Consider the following 17,807-nt stretch of genomic DNA (forward strand, 5'->3'; position numbering starts at 1 on the left):
ATTTCCTTATGTACTTATCAAAAGGAAGATCTGAAATGTTTTTTTTTTTTTAAACTTGGAGAAAAATTGGAAAGGGAGAAGAGAGTGAGTAGGCTTCTTAGGATTTGTAATAGCCAGAGTTTGAATGATTGACCCATATGAACAGATTTAGAAGTTATCAGACTTGAGAATAACAGACATGAATAGTCTTGAGGTTGAAATCTGAGCAGGAACTAGAAATCTGCTAGTTGATAGTTGTAAACTACAAAAGGACAACAAGACTGGGATCAGGGCTATACCAGGATTATGCATAGAAATAGAAATTATGATGGTTCTTACCATGATGAGGTAAATGACATTTTGAATTTGGAGGAGGATGAGAAAAGGAAAAGGATTTAAGGTTCATTGAAAGAGTTATTAACATTGGATGATGTGTTTTTGCAGGTGAGAATATTGAAGCTTGAATGAGGCACAAGAGAGAAATTACTATTTCAGAATGAACCAAGGTGGAATTAACATGGGCACTGTTGTTGGCTTCGGAAGAAATAGAGCATTCCATTTTCTGTGTTAAAAGCTATCTCTAGTAAGGAATGCTTAATTAATGTTCAATAATATTTCACTCTGGTCTAGTTTTGGAGCAGATTGAAATGTGTCTGTATTTGATAAAACCATAGATGAGGGAAAAATAGCATGACAGTACTGATAAATGAAGATAGTTTTCTGGCAGTGCTGCAGCTGATTAGGAGAGTGTTTCGGCTTGACAGGGAATTACAGGGAAAGAAGAGTCATTATTTCTCAACCGGGATTGGTCGTGGTATCACTCCTCTTTGTGGTTCTTACTGTCAAGGATCTTTTGTAAAAGTAGGTTTTACGTACATAGGTAAAGTCATAGGCATACTTTTGGAAAAGTAAATTTAGAAGAGAAGGGCTTGAACTATTAGTATTCGTGTGGTGTACTTAGTTTAATTTTTTTTCTTTTTTTTTGGTACACTGTTCCACAAATTGTTGGTAATTTAGGCAGCTAAATGGAGTATTGGTTTTCTGTTTTCGTCTTGAGTAAAATATGTAAGCATATTTGATAGATATTTAAATGTTTTAAAACTGGAAATAAAGTATATGTGAATAGAAAAGGTTTTATCTGCCCTGTTGTCAAAAATGCTGATTTGGCCCTTTCGTACTGTACTCCCATCTTTGTATGGTTGTTATAATCTGTTGCTCTTTCCCATCTGAAGGAAATGCATCTTTGACACTTCTCATGACCTGAGTCATGATGCTGAAATAGAGCCAGAAAATATCCTTAACAGTCATGGGTAAAAAGAAGGAAGGCGTCCGTGGGATGGGGCGGGAGAATAGGGGACTGTGGGGAGAAGAGAGTCTTTGCTCTTTCAGTTTACATCATTTTGATTGTTAGGAAAGTTACTTACATTTTGTGGCTATACTTTTTATTCAAGAGAAAAAGTGCCTTGATTTTATATTAAATTGTTCCTTAAGTGTACATTCTTTAATGTATAGGTATACAGAGTACATAAAGATAAGTTCTGCGAATGTAAAATTAAATAGTTTTGAGTTCTCTGGATCTCAGAAAATACACTTTAAATCTTGCAATTAATTGTATATTTCATCTTCCTACAAAGTGTTTATCTCAGAACCAACTTCTGATACTTCTACACCTTATATGTTTAGCAGTTAAAGTAATAAAGTCACATTTGTTGAGACAAGAAGATAGGATTCCATATTTTTTCCATCTACAGTAAAGCATTTCTATTTACTCTGTTGATATACAAAATTCATTGTGAGATAAAGATGGGAGAGTTGAGTATAGAGTATTTTCAAGAAATAATTTAATGAGGACTTATATTTTGGGGAGCACATTTCACCTCAGACTTGTTCTAAGGGATGTTAGATTATGGAGCCTTAATTCGGGGATTTTTCATTAGGCTAAAACTCCTCACTTTTGAGCACTTAGTTTCAGTACTATGTTTGAACTTGATTCAGAGGAGTGGGAAATTTTGAGGATGCTTTAATATGATACATTTAGAAATAGGTTGAGGCTTAAGGTCAAAGATCTTTTTTTAAAATTTTTATTTATACATATGAAGAATTTACTTTCTTCCCTCTTGTGTTAAATATAGTCTTTTTACTGTTATATTTGATTTTTTCATTGTTGAAGGAGTGTCAAACTACAATCCTAATACTTAAAATGAATTAAAAATTGCTAAACCTTCTTAAATATTAAGAGCACCAACTCTTAATAAACTTTCTTCATTCCAAAATCATGGAGTGCTCTAAGAATAATAAGTAATGAACTTACCACTTTGAGGGAGGAGATTTTGTTCATTTAACTTACAAGTTTGGGTTGACTCTGTGATTGAGACTTAATTGTATGAAACTTTTCAGACAGATTTTTTTATATTTCAGTAGAATTCCTCACAGCTAGTTCTATTATTTTCCCTTTGTGTTCTTGCATTTTATAAACATTGTTTCTAACTGTTGATTTCATCACCTTTTCTAGGGTAATTTTTGCCTCCTAAGTTTTCGATATTCCTTGTTCTAGGCCCACCTTGTTACCTTTTGGAGTCGTGTCGACTATACTTGCTGTACTTAGAATTTTAGCAACAGTAATTATTTCTTTATGACTTTTAATTTTTAGGCATCAAATTTCTAAATTTATCGGGTTTATTTTAGCTTTAAGAAAAGAAAAATACTTAAATTTATATGTTATAGTAGCCAACACATTCAGATAATAATTAACAGATGATAATGGATTCACAATAGAAAAGGAAAACTACCTAGCAAATTATTGATTGGAGTATTCGTACATAAATATATACAGTTTCAATTCTCCTGAAAGTACACTTTTAATTCTAGTGACATTTAATAAGCCCTAGGCAAAGCTCCATGCAGGCTACTTTGTATGTAGTGGGGGAGAAGTGATGACAATATCATTAATAATCTCAATCCCCATCCTGTTTAAAAAAAAAAGAAAGATTGGATTCTTGTTTTCAAGTCCATTTTGTGGGAGATTTCTCTTATCTTCCTACCTTCCCACCCTTTCTCAAAGTACCTACAGTAATGTCTATGGTGACATGAACTTTTTACTCAAAGAAAGCAACAAGTGTTTTTGCTTGAAATGCATCAAAAATTGCAGTGTTTTTACTTCACTATCGATTGCCTCCAAAAAAAAAGTTATAGGCAAAATAAATAATTGCCCAGACAGGATTGTCCTTCAGCATTTTCTGTCTTTATGTGTCACCTAAACTGTTTGTTGTGTTTATAGTCTTTAGAAGTGTGTGTGTGTGTCAACACACACACACACACACACATAAAATTCATTTTCTTTTAGTGTGTGTTCTACCCTCCTTGGCTCCTGTGAACAAGCATTGCTTCCGCCCAGTTTGGTATGTGGGTCAGAAGGCACTGTTTCCCACCAGGGTGCTGCTGTTTCCTTTTCCGACTTGAGTAGATTGCAGATTATACTGGAACATGTCTGAGAAAAGGTCATAAAGGAAGGTGAAAGTCCTGGAACTGCAGCTGGGAAGCTTGACATTCTCATCTAGGAAAGGGGAGAAGAGAGAGACGGAGAGAGAGACACACACTCCCATCCCAACCAAAAATAACCCACCTGCAGGAAATTCCCTTTTACACAGGGTATTTTTTTATTAAATAATTATTGAGAATTTGGTTGAAAAAACTTTAATGTTAAATTGGATGGCAAGCAAGAACTAAGCAGTGTTTTTAAATTTTCAGAGCCTGGATTTCCAGTGACTATTTCAAAACAAGCTACCATTGTATTCTTTCACATAGTCAAGAAGTCAGAGCTTTTCAACTACAAAATTAACTTCGTTAAACTCCTTGGTATATTTTAGATTTTTATCCCTGTCAATTCCACAGCAGGATATTAAAAACAGACCAAAAGCTTTGCTCTTCTGTAGAAGACAAAAGTTTACCAAAAAAAAAAAAAAAAGCCCCATAGAACTCATCATCTAGTTTTTATTTTTGAAAGATATGATATAGGGAATAGAACATCTACATGATGTCTTAGAATAGGTAAAGTGTTGCAAAGAGAGCAAAAATAAAGCAGATACTTGGGACTGGGGCTGTTTCCGTAGAATTGTCTTCTGCGGAGTGCCAGAGAGTCACATTGACCTTGGGCTTCAGTGTGGCTCAGTAATCTGATTTCAAAATGCAAGAGTTCAAAATAGGAGGCCAAAGACACTAGGTGAGGAGCTTATATCCTAGAACAATAGTGGGTCTTGTAGATAAGTGTATGGAGAGGTGATGAGAACAGAATTTAATACAGTTGTAGGAGTCTAGAGTACTGAGTTATAGGAAGGTGTCTATTGTAAACCTTCAGAAAAGTGTAGTGCCTAAAGTGGATAAGGTCTGTGTCTGTGGTAAGAATAAGTGAGATGATATGTGGACTTCCATAGGGCACCATTGCTTAGTGTCCTTTAGCTCTTTTTGCAAATGAAGCTTTGCTGTTTCTATACTTATCTCTAATACTCTAATACTATACTTACCTCATATCTCTAATGACAACAAAAGGACAGTGCTCTTTTTATCCTCCAAATGTTTCACTTGACCCACTTTATTCCATTGTAGGTCTTAGTTTCTCATACCTTCTGTTTTTAAAGAATCTTTCTTTGTCCTCCATTAACAATAACTTTTAGAAACCTGTAACAAAAATTTCTTTATCTCCCTGGTATGACATTCCTTTAAGGTACTTTCTGATCTACAGCTATTATAATTTGATTCCGTTATTTTAACCGATTTTGTCTCCTTTGGTTCACAATATGGTAAGATATGGAAATTTTTTAAAGGTAGAAAGGATGCAAATACATTCATTTTTTATATTCCCTCTTCTTGTTTGTATCTCGGAAAAAAGACAACTATACATATGTACACACAGATACACTGATAGTAACTTTAATATTTAACATAATCTGAAATGTTCAACAATTTCAGTTTTGCTAGCTTCAGAGAGTTCTTGCAGTTGGCAGTTTGCCACATTCACATGTTCTCACATCACTGCATTCAGAAGCTAAGAATACCAACCTGGCAGCTTCTGCACAGAGGGTAAAGATAAAACAGAAAGGAGCCTAACTTTGCAGCCGCATTACCTGGGAGTTGCTGCTGATGTCTTTTCCACAAATGTCCAAGTTTGTCAAAGCCCAGTAAATCTTAGAAAGTTTATTTTCCTTGTAGCATCTGTGTTTTATAATGGGTCTTTTAATTTGTTTTTACTTTGTCTGCAGGGATTTCTTTTGTCCGGAGTTTTCAGACTCTGTCTTTTTTTTTTTTTTCCTGTGGAAGTGAGTCTGTTAATGATGACTGGTTTGGGAATATGCCTCTCTGCAAAGCTGACCTGACAAGCTGTTCCTCCAGCGTGGCAACAAAGCCCATTGTTATTTTCTCTGTTCACTTTTATCCTCAACTTAATCCATTTTTCTTCTGTGTTTTTATAGTATAAAGTGTCTGGGAAAACATAATTTAGGACAAAGCATAAGTAAGATGGTATTTTTAAGTCAGCAAAACTTTTAGTAAACAGATCACACCATGTCATTCTCATATATGCAGACAGTGGAACTGTGTGTTAGTATGGAGATTGGGAGTTTGTGTCCCCCAAAGTACAACATACCTGTAGATATCCTTTATCCAAAAGATAACAGGAAAAAAAAAAGAGCACAAGAAGCTGTTTTCATAATTCCTTTCTTTTTTAAATTGCAAACTTTTAGAAGATAAACACAGAAAGTCAGTGGTTGAACCCCAAAGTGAATGGTTCTGGTTTAATGGCTTTGTATTATAATATTAAAAGCAATAGCAGTAAACAAAAACCTGAAAGCAGAACAAAAACACGACACCGTAGCTTTAACCATCAAGGGATGTTTAACAATTTGGATTTTTAAATAATTTTGTATCCCCAAATAGAATTCCTGCTTTAACTTATTGAGAAACCATTTTATTGGAACTTGGAATTTCTTCCCCCCAAGAGAACTCCATCTATCGTGGGGACTGGTAAACCTCTAAAGGATCAAAGCTCTAGTGGATTTGGATAAAGACCCAAAGGCCTGAGGCTTATGCAAGTTTATCTATATAGAGAAAGCCCAAAAAACTGGGATGAGAGTCTTAGATGAGCTTATTTTCTCATGAGATTTTTGGGACTTCCTCTGTCTGCTTGTGCCAGAAATACTGTGAGAATGTTCATTCTCATGGCATTTGTCACTTACAGGTCTCCTCTTAGCTGGAATTTGAAAGTATAATGGTGTGTGAAATATTTTATATATCTCAAGACTTCATGCAGTCCACTACTAAAACTGCACTTAAATAACCTCTGTTCTTTTTAATTGTACTTATGCAATAAAGGAAAAAATAGAAGAGTATAGTAAAGAAGGGTTAGTGAAGGTGATACCTTGTAACTCTCTTCGTAGATCTCAGAAATATTATTTGTATCTTATGTATTTCTGAGAGGTGGAGCAAAGAAAAAGAATAGCAATAGACTTCATCCAGGTCCAAGGCAGACACTGCAGGTTTCTTCCTGCTGAACTTCTTTATACGAAGAGGCTTGAGGTTTAATGAAGAATTCTGGCTTGAAAATTTAGGCTTGATGTAAACACATGCAAATGTCTAAAGATCTATTTTTAAAGTTATCAAGTCTAACCTCCTAGGCCAGTGAACGTGAGACTAAGCAGAATAGTGAAAGCCGCAGACTCCAGTCATCTGGCAGCCTTCTGAAGTACTGAGTCCCCTCCAGAATTATTTTTTCTATAGATCATAGGGCCATATTTTTCTCTGCCTCCTGGATATGGAAATAAATGTATTTCCTTCATTCATTCAGCAAACATTTATTGAGCTGTTAGCTATTAATGACTAGTAAGACACTATCCTCAGGAGTCCAGGCAGCCTGGTGGAGTCTCCAGTATTGTGGAGGACAAATCTGGAAGTTTGTTAGATTCTAGCTGAATTTTCAAAGAAAATCCAAGACAGAATAATTAGTGTAAAATCATTTATAACCGAAGATTTTAACAATAGGTCCTGGAAGAAAGGATTGTTAGGCTGTCTTGTGTAGTTATTTCATTTATTTATTTAGTGTGTATTATTTACATATCTGTGTCAGCTATTGAGATTTCTTATCTAAGCTAGCTCTTTCATTTTACTAACTTCTGATGTTATTTACACATTTCTCCTCCTTTATTTTCTACTAGAAAAGCAAAATAAGAAGACAGAGATTCCTTCCTTTATGCCCAAAATTTGTATACCTTTTCTCCCTTTGTAAGTTGTCCTTTAAAATAATAAATAAAAGCGACTCCTTCCTTTTTGTTCCTGAGTCATTTTTCAGATGTATTTATTAGCATGGTTTTCTCCCATTTTTCATTTTTTGTTAATATGTCTTTCTGTAGCATTATATTATGAACTCTTTGAAAGTCCCTTGGACTTACTCCTTCAGAATCTAGAACAGGGGCCTGATACCAATAAGCCTCCAAAAGTGTGAAGTGACAGAGCGAAGATTGAATGGAACTTTTGCTTGGCGCAGTATGTCATCTTTGTTAATGTCTTCTTTTTCAGTGTCAGTCTTTAAATCTTTGTTCTCTGTTACCTTGATTTTATCCTCTCAGCAGTTCCTTTGCTTATGCCTTACAATCTGACTTTTCCACCTCACTACTGAAACTACCCTACTGAAGACTATTCGAGTTAGTAGCTTTTTCTCTGAGTTTGTCTTCTTAGATCTTGGCCTTATTGACCATTTTATTAATATACTCATTGTTTCATTAAAGCTGTGTTTATAAGTTGCTAGCCATATCCATTAATATGTAAGACAGACACCACCCCTACGAACATAAACATGAATGTAAAACCTACACAACTTACTTTACTCTCTCAGATGTGCTGGTTTCAAACGGACTCTACAGCATAAACACAGGAGCAGGCTGAGAAGGATAGATCTGAAGTTCTTTGTATGCTGTTCTGAGGTTGTCCTTTATCCTGGTGAGCCAGTGAAGCATTTTAAGTTGTGCCTAGCTAAACCCCAGATTTGGAACTTCTCAGTGAATCACTTCATTTTCCTAGACCACTCCTTTTATCTGTCAAATTCAGTGACTTCAACATCTATACTGTTCCCTTGCTGAAAAACTTAACCCAAGTTCCAACTCCTCTGGCTCAATTGAGAGGTCCTCCTAAAACTGAAATATTTTATCTGTGATAGTTAGAGATTCCTCACTACTCCTCACATAATGGCATCCCTTTATACCACTCTCCCGTCACCTTATCCTTCATGCCCAGAATATTCCTTCTCTCCTACCCTTACCCATATTTTGTCCAATTTTCAAAATCTAGATCATATCCCATTTGCCCTTTTCCTTGAGCCCTTTTCCATGTAAAGTTGTTCCCACATCTACTTATCTTTGGTTCTTGGCAATTAGCACTTAATGATTCCTGTTTGTGCCTGTTAGACTGTAAGCTTCATGATAACAAGGAAAACAGTCCCTTACAAGTGTTATCTTAGGCTAAGGCACTCAACAAATATTTGTTTACTAGTTGTGAAATACATATGATGTACACAATTCTTAATTTTCACCAGCTTGTGACATAAAGTTGCAGTCTGATTTCAAATTCAAATTAATATTAGCATAGTTATCTAATAGCGATTTTATAATTATTTACATCTATATTGGCCTTGAGAGTGTGATAATAAATTACTTTGAATGGCTTAACTATAAAGCAGTTTTTCTCATTTCTTCCACAAATATAATATTTTAATGTGATTTCCCTCTTCATATTTTTTACAAGGTTCTATGTTGTATCCTAAATCATCTTGTAAGTACTGCGAATTCTGTCTTTTGTTATTCCTGCAACAGGTGTAGATGGCTTCTGTTAACTTTAATGTGTGTTCTGAATTGGAAATTGAGGAGATAGAGAACGATTTATTTTATTTGCATGAATTTCTTATCTTTCTCCATATTTTACAAAAGAGACATTTATCAAAGGTTAACTTGATAGTTCTATAGAGTAATATAAAAGGATAGATTTGTGTCCAAGGAAGAAGTAACATTTGGTTAAGCCACTATCCTAATTCTGAAGCCACTGTCATCTTGTTACGATTTTTTAGAAAGGCACTTTTGACTTTTCACTACCTCTCAGGCTACCATTAGATACTGTGTGATAGTTCTCCCTCTATCCTGAATCCATGCTATTTTTAAAGCAGATGTCTTTTAGGATGTGTTTCAGAAATAAGATATTAATTAGGACTTTTGGGGGGGATTCTTTTGCTGTGTACATAAATTTGTCAACTTAATTCGAATTAGTAAAAAAAATTTATATGCATGTTTACTGTGGTTATTTAAAAAATACCTTATCTATTGCTAACCACATAAATGGGGTTGATAATTTTTATCAATAGTCAAGAACAGTGTTATAAAACTAACATTAAGTCAATAAGAAGTTTTTTGCATGAAAGAGTTGTTGGATTATAGGTACTGGCTTATTCCGTAACACAGAAAATGAGGTAATTTTTATATTTCTCTATAAACCCATCAATTAATAAGACTCACTATAAAACTACAGTAATTGAGAAAATGTGGTATTGGTGAAAGGCTACACACATAGATCAATGGAACACATGGATCAATCCAGAAATAGATCCACATGTATATGGTCAGTTGGTTTTTGACAAACATGGAAAGGCAATTAAAGGAGAAAGGATAATCTTTTTAGCAAGTGGTGATGGAACAATTGCACTTCTATATTAAAAAAATGAACACAATGAACCTCAACTCTCGCTACATACACAAAAATGAACTAAAAATAAATCACAGTTTGCTTTTCCCCTGTCAAATCAACATTGCACTGGAAGTTCTAGGTAGGTCAGTGAGGCCAAAACAAAAAAAATGGCATCTAGACTGGAAAGGCAGAAGTAAAACCATCTGTTTTTTGAGGATGACGTAATTATGTGTGTAGAAAATCCTCAGGAATCCAGAAGACATTATTAGAACTAAGAAATGAGCTCAGCAAAGTTGTAGGATACAAGATCAATGTACAAAAGTTACCTGTATTTCTATACATTAACAATGAATAATCTGAAAAATGAAATTAAGAAAACAATTCCATTTTCAAATTGCATGAAAAAGAATAAAATAATTAGTAGTAAGTTAACCAAAGAAGTACCAAACTTGTACCCTGAAAACTACAAAACATTGAAAGAAATTTAAGAATACTTGGGTAAATGGAAAGGCATCCTAAGTTCTTGGATTAAAAGGCATATTATTGTTAAAATGGCAGTATTCCCCAAATTGATCTCCAGATTAAATGTAATCCCTATCAAAAGCTCAGCTGGCTTTTGTTTAGAAATTGACAAGGTATGGGGGAACTAGCAGATTGTGTTGGATGTAAGGACCTAAGCAGGGCAACAAACCACTTTAACTGTCTTTAGAAAGATTAGGAATTCAGCTCTAATTACCAAAGACTGAAATATGTTAATAATTAAGCCACACTTGGTGTTACCAGAATACTTCTCTTTTGTTTGTTTGTTTAGAGACAGGGTCTCTCCATGCCACCTGGGCTTGGAGTGCAGGGGTGCTATCATAGCTCACTGTAACCTTGAATTTCTGGACTCAAGTAATACCCTCTTGCCTCAGTCTTTAGTAGCTAGGATGACAGGCGTGTACCACAATACTCAGCTAATTTTTGGTATTTTTTGTAGAGATGGGGTCTCACTCTGTTGCCCAGGCTGGCCTCAAACTCCTGGCCACCTGCCTTGGCCTCCCAAAGTGCTGGGATTACAGGCATGAGCTGTCCAGCTCTCCGAGAATAGTTTGGTTTCTTCTCATCCACATAATTGTAATGCTCTTGGCATCAATTCTACCTTTGATGCCTTTCTTAAATGATTACTGGAGTCAGTGAAAACCCTATCGGAGATAGAGAATTTCCCTCGGTGATGCTTTTCTTTATTTTTCTCTTTGTAGGGAAACTGAACAGCCAAGACTCCTATAACAATTTTACCAACAACAACCCTGGCAACCCTCGGCTCTCTCCTCTCCCCAGCTTGATGGTAGTGATGCCTCTTGCACAAATCAAGCAGCCAATGACATTGGGGACCATCACCAAACGAACCGGGTAAGGCCTTAGGCTTGGTGCTTTCTTAACAGCTGTTTTATAGGGTTGAATGAATAAAAATAAAACATACTTTTTCTTTGTATGGTTTTTATTATGTTCTTCATTTCCAGCTCAAATGAGACTTAATGGCATCAGATTAAGTACAAAGCATAGAACTTGCACAGGCATACTTGCACACAACCATGTATACACACATCCATCGAGAAAAACAAAACAGTGACAAGCTGTGAAAACTAGTATTGGCTAATCAAAAACAGATCCATCTACTTCGTCTTATTCTTACTGCCTTGTGGCTTTGCCTGTAAGTACAGTTTCATTTTCCTGGCTCTTTCGGGATTTGAAATGACTCCCCAATTTTGACAGATACAAATATGGAGAGAACCTTAGATAACAACCATCTTTTTAATACTTTGAAAAAATCATCTATACTGAGATATAATTTACATATAATAATCTGTCATTAGTGTCAGGACAATGTGATGTCATTGGTAGTTTTCAAAGCCAGTGCACTAAGGTTTGGGCTTTATTTAAGATTGGTCATTAACTTCCTTAAAGACTTTTGATGACTCACTTGATTTATTTGTGCTTAGTTTAGCAATTTGCTACCCCTTAGGAATATAAGATTATCACTTCATTAGGTTCCTGAAAATAAACTGCTAGGTCTATGATATCATTAGATATTCAATTGTATATTAACACTGGAAATCCATTTTAAATCAGAAAATATATGTCTATAGGCAAATTATTTGTTTTCCATAATGAGCAATCCTGAAGTTTAACCTAATTTGAAATGGAACAACTTTTTTACATTTCTGTATTAAAGTAGTCAGGAGAAAACCCCGTCTGGCCTCAAACAGTCCTCAAGTACTTTCCAATGAAAGGAATATATTAAATTATTTGGCTGCTATGTCAATATATCTTAATTTTGTTGTGCTCAGTATTAATGTGTTTACAGAGGTCACTTTTGTGAGAAGAAATACTCAGTAGTCTCAGGGACAAGGCCTTTGAGCTCCAGGTATCAGCATAACGTAGAAATTGACCCTGTAGCTAGGTGGAGTGGTGTTTGTATATAAAGAGATCCTGTTGCTGCATGCAGACATAAAATTGAGTCTGTGGCATTTGCTGTATTTTTCAGCAAAACTTCATCCCAAATCAGACATCTTAAGGCACCAATAATTTGGTCTGTATGTCTTTTTAATTTTTTTCAGCTTTTTAACTCCTTGGGTCCAGGAAAAGTATAATTTTAAATTGGATTTCGACTTTCTCTTCCTCTGTTAGTTTATTTTAAAATAAGTTAAGAATAATGGCTGTGAATAATGAAGAGGTTATGTCCTTTGTATTCACAATTAGGTTATTTTTTCATTGTATATTACATTCCTGGGATGTAGAATCAAAAATGGGACTAAATCTGGAATCATAACTTTAAAGTTTCTTTTTTACTTACTGAAGTTAGTCAGTACATAATTTTATCATCTTGATTCACTCCAGCGTTGTACAATTCTCCAAAGTACTTACAAATTTTAGCCTGTCTTTTCTGAATCTAAGTGAAACCATCCTCAAAATTGTTTCTCTGTAATTTAATTTTATATTCAGAGTGAGGGAAATTTAAGAAGGTTCAAAAGGCTCCTGGAGTCATAAAAGCATATTCTGGTGCTTTGTTTCTGGTGTATGTTTATTTAATTTTAACATAAGAGCTGTCCTGTTTTATAATGCAAAGAATTAGCTCTCTTTTTCTAATGAGCTTCTCCAAATACATCTCTGAAATAGTAACTGAAGTTTAGTGCTTAAAATGATATGATGTTAGAATTTAATTCATAATATTTATGATGGGGGTAGGAAGTGAGTCTACTTTTTTATGTAGTATTTGAAATTTTCCATAAGAAGATAAAATCTCTTGCTTTCTTTCTCTCTCTCTCCCTCTTACAACCCGATTTCTCTCTACACTAAGATGAATAGAAACTATTAGTCATTTGGTGTCCTCCTGTGTTACCACACATTATGAATTTAGATAAAATTCTTATGTTTCCTTTTCTTATAAAAATTTGCTCTCTGTTCTCAGATTTTTGGAGCATGTATTCTGTTGTGTTGTGAACAATTTATTAATAAGGGAAGTGTTATCAATTTGAGTTATTTTATGTGCTTTGAAACAAATGTTGGTTAAGATACATGTATCATATTGTTTACTAGGCTTTGTATCTCAATTTATACCATTTTATTTTTGCCATAGTTTCGAATTCTTTTTAGCATGCCTTGTATTGAAGTGTTTAGAGAGAATAATTGATACTTGTCCCACAATGGGTACTACTAGGTTTTAATTTATTTGTGACATAGTTTCAGACTTACAGAAATGTTTCAAGATTAGCCAAAGGAATTCTTGTATACCCAAATTCCCCCATTTTTTTTTTTTTTTTTGAGACGTAGTCTTGTTCTGTCTCCCAGGCTGGAGTGCAGTGGTGCGATCTCAGCTCACTGCAACCTCTGCCTCCCTGGTTCAAGTGATTCTCCTGCCTCAGCCTCCCTAGTAGCTGGGATTACAGGTGTGCGCCACCACACCCAGCTAATTTTTGTATTTTTAGTACAGATGAGGTTTCGCCATGTTGGTTAGGCTGGTCTTGAATTCCTGACCTCAAGTGATCCACCTGCCTCAGCCTCCCAAAGTGCTGGGATTACAGGCATGAGCCACCACGCCTGGCCCCAAATGTTAATAGATCAACTTATTTGCTTTATCATTCATATTCTCTCCCTCTGCCTGCATAAACACTAACACGTCATTCACGTTCTCTCCCTCTGCCCGCGTATACACTAACATGTTACATTTTTCCTAATTGTCTTAACAATAAGTTTCAGCCTTAATATACCCTTATCCCTACATACTTCAATGTGTAATTTCTAAAGGCACAGACATTCTCTTATATAACTGTAGTACAGTTATCAGAAGAAGAGATCTTGAATGTATTTCATTAGTTTTTTTTAATTCCACATAATTGTTGTCTATAATGAATTTTCTACTTGTAGCATAGCTTTAGTGTACTACGAATTACCCAACCTACTATTCCTTTTTTCCCTCGCCATCTACTATTTTTTATCCCTTCCTATTAATATAGAGTACAGTGACTGATAAGACTTTGATGACAGTGGTCAGTCATAACTTATACTTGACTGTTGCTAGATGACAAGACTCAATATCTTTAAGCCAGAGGTCCCCAACCCCTGGGCCACAGACTGGTACTAGTCCCTGGCCTGTTAGGAACTGAGCCACACAGCAGGAGGTGAACAACAGGCGAGTGAGCATCACCACCTGAGCTCTGCCTGCTGTCAGATCAGCGGCGGCATTAGATTCTCGTAAGAGTGCAAACCCTATTGTTGTGAACTACACATGCGAGGGACCTAGGTTGCACGCTTCTTATGAGAATCTAATGCCTCATTATCTGAAGTGAAACTTCCATGAAACCTATTCCTGGTGCCAGAAAGGTTGGGGATCGCTCCTTAAGCCACTCTCTGAAGAGTTTGTTGATTATACTTGGAAACTACTGTTGACTTTTCTGATCATTCTTTTACTATAAGTTATCTAAACATTTAATCGTAAAGTTTTCAGAATATAATATATGGTTTGATTATCTTAAAATTTAACATTTTCACTAAAATACATGTATTTTGCCTTGTCAAAAGTAATATTTGATTCATGAGAACCAAATATATTCTGTGAATTTTCATTTTTGCCATATGCTGAGTTTTGAAGCAAATCTCAGACAATATTTCATCCCATTAGCTTTCATCCTATTAGATTTTAAAGGCTATATTTATTTTATTAAATTTTTTTTTTACTATGACAAATTCTTAAGACTGGAGTTAGCTAATTTCCATTAATTATTGGCATTAAATTGTATTGTATTTGCTGAGAAATCTGATGGCTCCATTAATGTCACCAGGGTGATGAGCACATGAGAGTTTTCATTTTCCGTGTCTCTTTTTATTCTGGAAATTCTCATTTATTCAAGCTTCGCTTTTATAAAATTCCCTTCCTAGTATTTTAAAAATAAAATCAACAAGAAGTATTTGACATGGATTATGTAGAAAGAGAACACAGAGTGACCCACTTATAGACAGGTAAATTATATTCTGTTTTCAATATACCTGATAATGTAGTTGGTAAAATTATGTACTTAGGTTAGATAAGTTTCCACTTCATCTATGTCCGAGGTATTTTGCACATAGTCATAAAATAACCATAAAGTGTTATATTTCTAAAGTAGAGATTTCTAAAGATTTCTAGGATCCAGTAATTAAATATCCAAATTGAGATAGAAGCCTCATCTTAAACCTTAAGGGGACAAAACGTGTGTTTACCATATTCAACATCTGCCTTCTTATGTTTGCAAATACATATGCCTGAAAGCCTGTGCAGTGTCAGGGACCATCTGTCTCACTGCGAGACATACATGAGGCCACTAGAACTACAAATAGCAGAAGACAGATGTATTTACACCTTCTTGTTCAGTATCTTGAAGCAGCACTTGGAGGTAATAAGGCCTGTTTTGGCAACAGCTGCTGCTTAACTCTATGACAGTATACATTGATGGAGGTAAAAGAAGTGTTAGACATTATTTGGCTCCAATAATCATCCATTCAAACAGACTCTGTTTTCTTTCAGTTTAAGACTGGAGGTTTAAAAAGTCCAGGTTATCACATCCATCATGTTCTTGTCAAGTAAGAATAGTTCTCCTAATCTATTAAAAGTGAAATTAGGTGCTAAGAGGTTGCTCCATATCTTGGATGTTAGGTTTTATAGTAGGGATTTATTAGCAGCATTTCATAGATGTTTGGCATTATGAAGTGAGTGATCAAGTTTTAAAAAATATTTTCTATGTAACAATTCAGAAAAATATGTTCATCAATGAGCTTAATTTTATCTGCTTAAATCTAAAATTATTTATATTTACAAATTATTTTATGGACACAAGCAGAGAACAGTAAATTTCAAAAAGAAGTCATGGTAGGTAGTTCCATGGGAATAAAAAATATTAAAATTGAAAATGAAGTTACTTCTTTGCTCTTACTAGGTGGACCACTTTTTGTGAAGTAAACATGGGATGATTTGCTCTCTCGTAGGTTTCCTTTTCCTTAAATGGAAGTAGCTCCTTATTTCTTTCCCCCTCCCCATATTGATATTTACTCTTCTCTTCTCTTCTCTTCTCTTCTCTTTTCTCTTCTCTTCTCCTTTCTCTTCTCCTTTCTCTTTCCTGTCCTGTCCTGTCCTGTCCTGTCCTGTCCTGTCCTGTCCTTTCCTGTCTTGCTCTGTCACCCAGGCTGGAGTGCAGTGCTGTGTGATCTCCACCCACTGCAACATCTGCCTCCTGGGCTCAGGTGATTCTCTTGCCTCAGCCTCCCGAGTAGCTGTGAGTACAGGTGGGTGTATGCCACCATGCCTGTCTAAGTTTTGTATTTTTTGTAGAGATTGGGTTTCTCTATGTTGCCCAAGCTGGTCTTGAACTCCTAGTCTCAACTGCCTCAGCCTCCCAAAGTGCTGGGATTATAGGCATGAGCCACCACGCCCGGCCATGTTTATTCATTTCTTTGTGAAGATTTAGGTGGTTATTAGGAACCTTCAGATGCACCCTGTAGAAGTAGGTTAAGTAATGTAGTGGAAAAAATATGGAATTAGGAGTCTGAGGCCCTGGCTTCTTCTCATCTGGGTTCTGCCACCTATTTGCCAGTGTGTCCTAGGTAAATTTATTCGCCTGAAAAAAATTTTTTTATATATGGATTATAATCTTTTAATCCTTATCATGTATGAGTTTCTAACAGTTCTTTGATCCCATTTCTAAGCCTCAGGACTGTTGAGCAGCCGTAAGCCAGTGCCGATGAGCTCAGGCCCCACTTAGAAAGCATAGATGCTTTTAAATGATATTAAATGGAAGCATTAAATAGCATTTATTCAGACACATCCGGTTGATATTTGTAGACCAAATCTACCATCAGACTTGGCTATGTGAGTAAATGATATTGGCATATAGTAGGCCTTGCAGAAGGTCTATTCCTTATTTTAATTCAATTAGGTACATCTTGGCTCATTTACACAGTTTGGCCTGAGCCTTAAACTTTATAGGCAAAGTTCGGAGAATTAAATTGGAAATATTTGGAGAAAGACCCACTAGATACAGATATAATAGCTTGGGTAATTCCCCACCTCATGTCTCTGCCTTATGTAACTCCCAATTCTTCATAGCTAAGCAATGGATGTTTGGTTCTAGATATTAAATAATGGACAATGTATTTTCATTGGAATATATATGGATGTGACTACATATGCAATATATTTAACATAGTTTGAGTTCCCATTTTTCTGCTAAATCAGTGGAGTACTTAAACCACACCATACTGTAAATCTGGGAATTTTTTTTGGATGATGTCTACTATATGCCATATATATACTTTTTGTTTGTTTGTTTGTTTGTTTGTTTTGTTTTGTTTTTGATATGGAGTCTCGCTCTGTAGCCCAGGCTGGAGTGCAGTGGCGCAATCTCGGCTCACTGCAAGCTCCGCCTCCTGGGTTCATGCCATTCTCCTGCTTCAGCCTCCCAAGTAGCTGGAACTATAGGCGCCTGCCACCACGCTGGCTAATTTTTTTGTATTTTTAGTAGAGACGGGGTTTCACCGTATTAGCCAGGATAGTCTCAATCTCTTGACCTCGTGATCCACCTGCCTCAGCCTCCCAAAGTGCT

The 17,807-nt window shown here is 35.5% G+C and overlaps 1 protein-coding gene across 10 annotated transcripts in view; it reads left to right on the top strand.

The window, feature by feature from the left end:
* The window catches only part of BCAS3 (BCAS3 microtubule associated cell migration factor), a 727,466-nt gene that overhangs the window by 338,789 nt on the left and 370,870 nt on the right, over positions 1–17,807 (top strand). For all 10 annotated transcript variants that reach the window (XM_055257582.2, XM_055257584.2, XM_055257583.2 and 7 more), the window contains one exon: positions 10,935–11,085. In XM_055257582.2, coding sequence (XP_055113557.1) covers positions 10,935–11,085 — 151 coding nt within the window. The remainder of the gene's footprint in view (positions 1–10,934; positions 11,086–17,807) is intronic.

This window comes from Symphalangus syndactylus, chromosome 20 (genome assembly GCF_028878055.3).
Source record: "Symphalangus syndactylus isolate Jambi chromosome 20, NHGRI_mSymSyn1-v2.1_pri, whole genome shotgun sequence".
Classification (NCBI taxonomy): Eukaryota; Metazoa; Chordata; class Mammalia; order Primates; family Hylobatidae; genus Symphalangus; species Symphalangus syndactylus.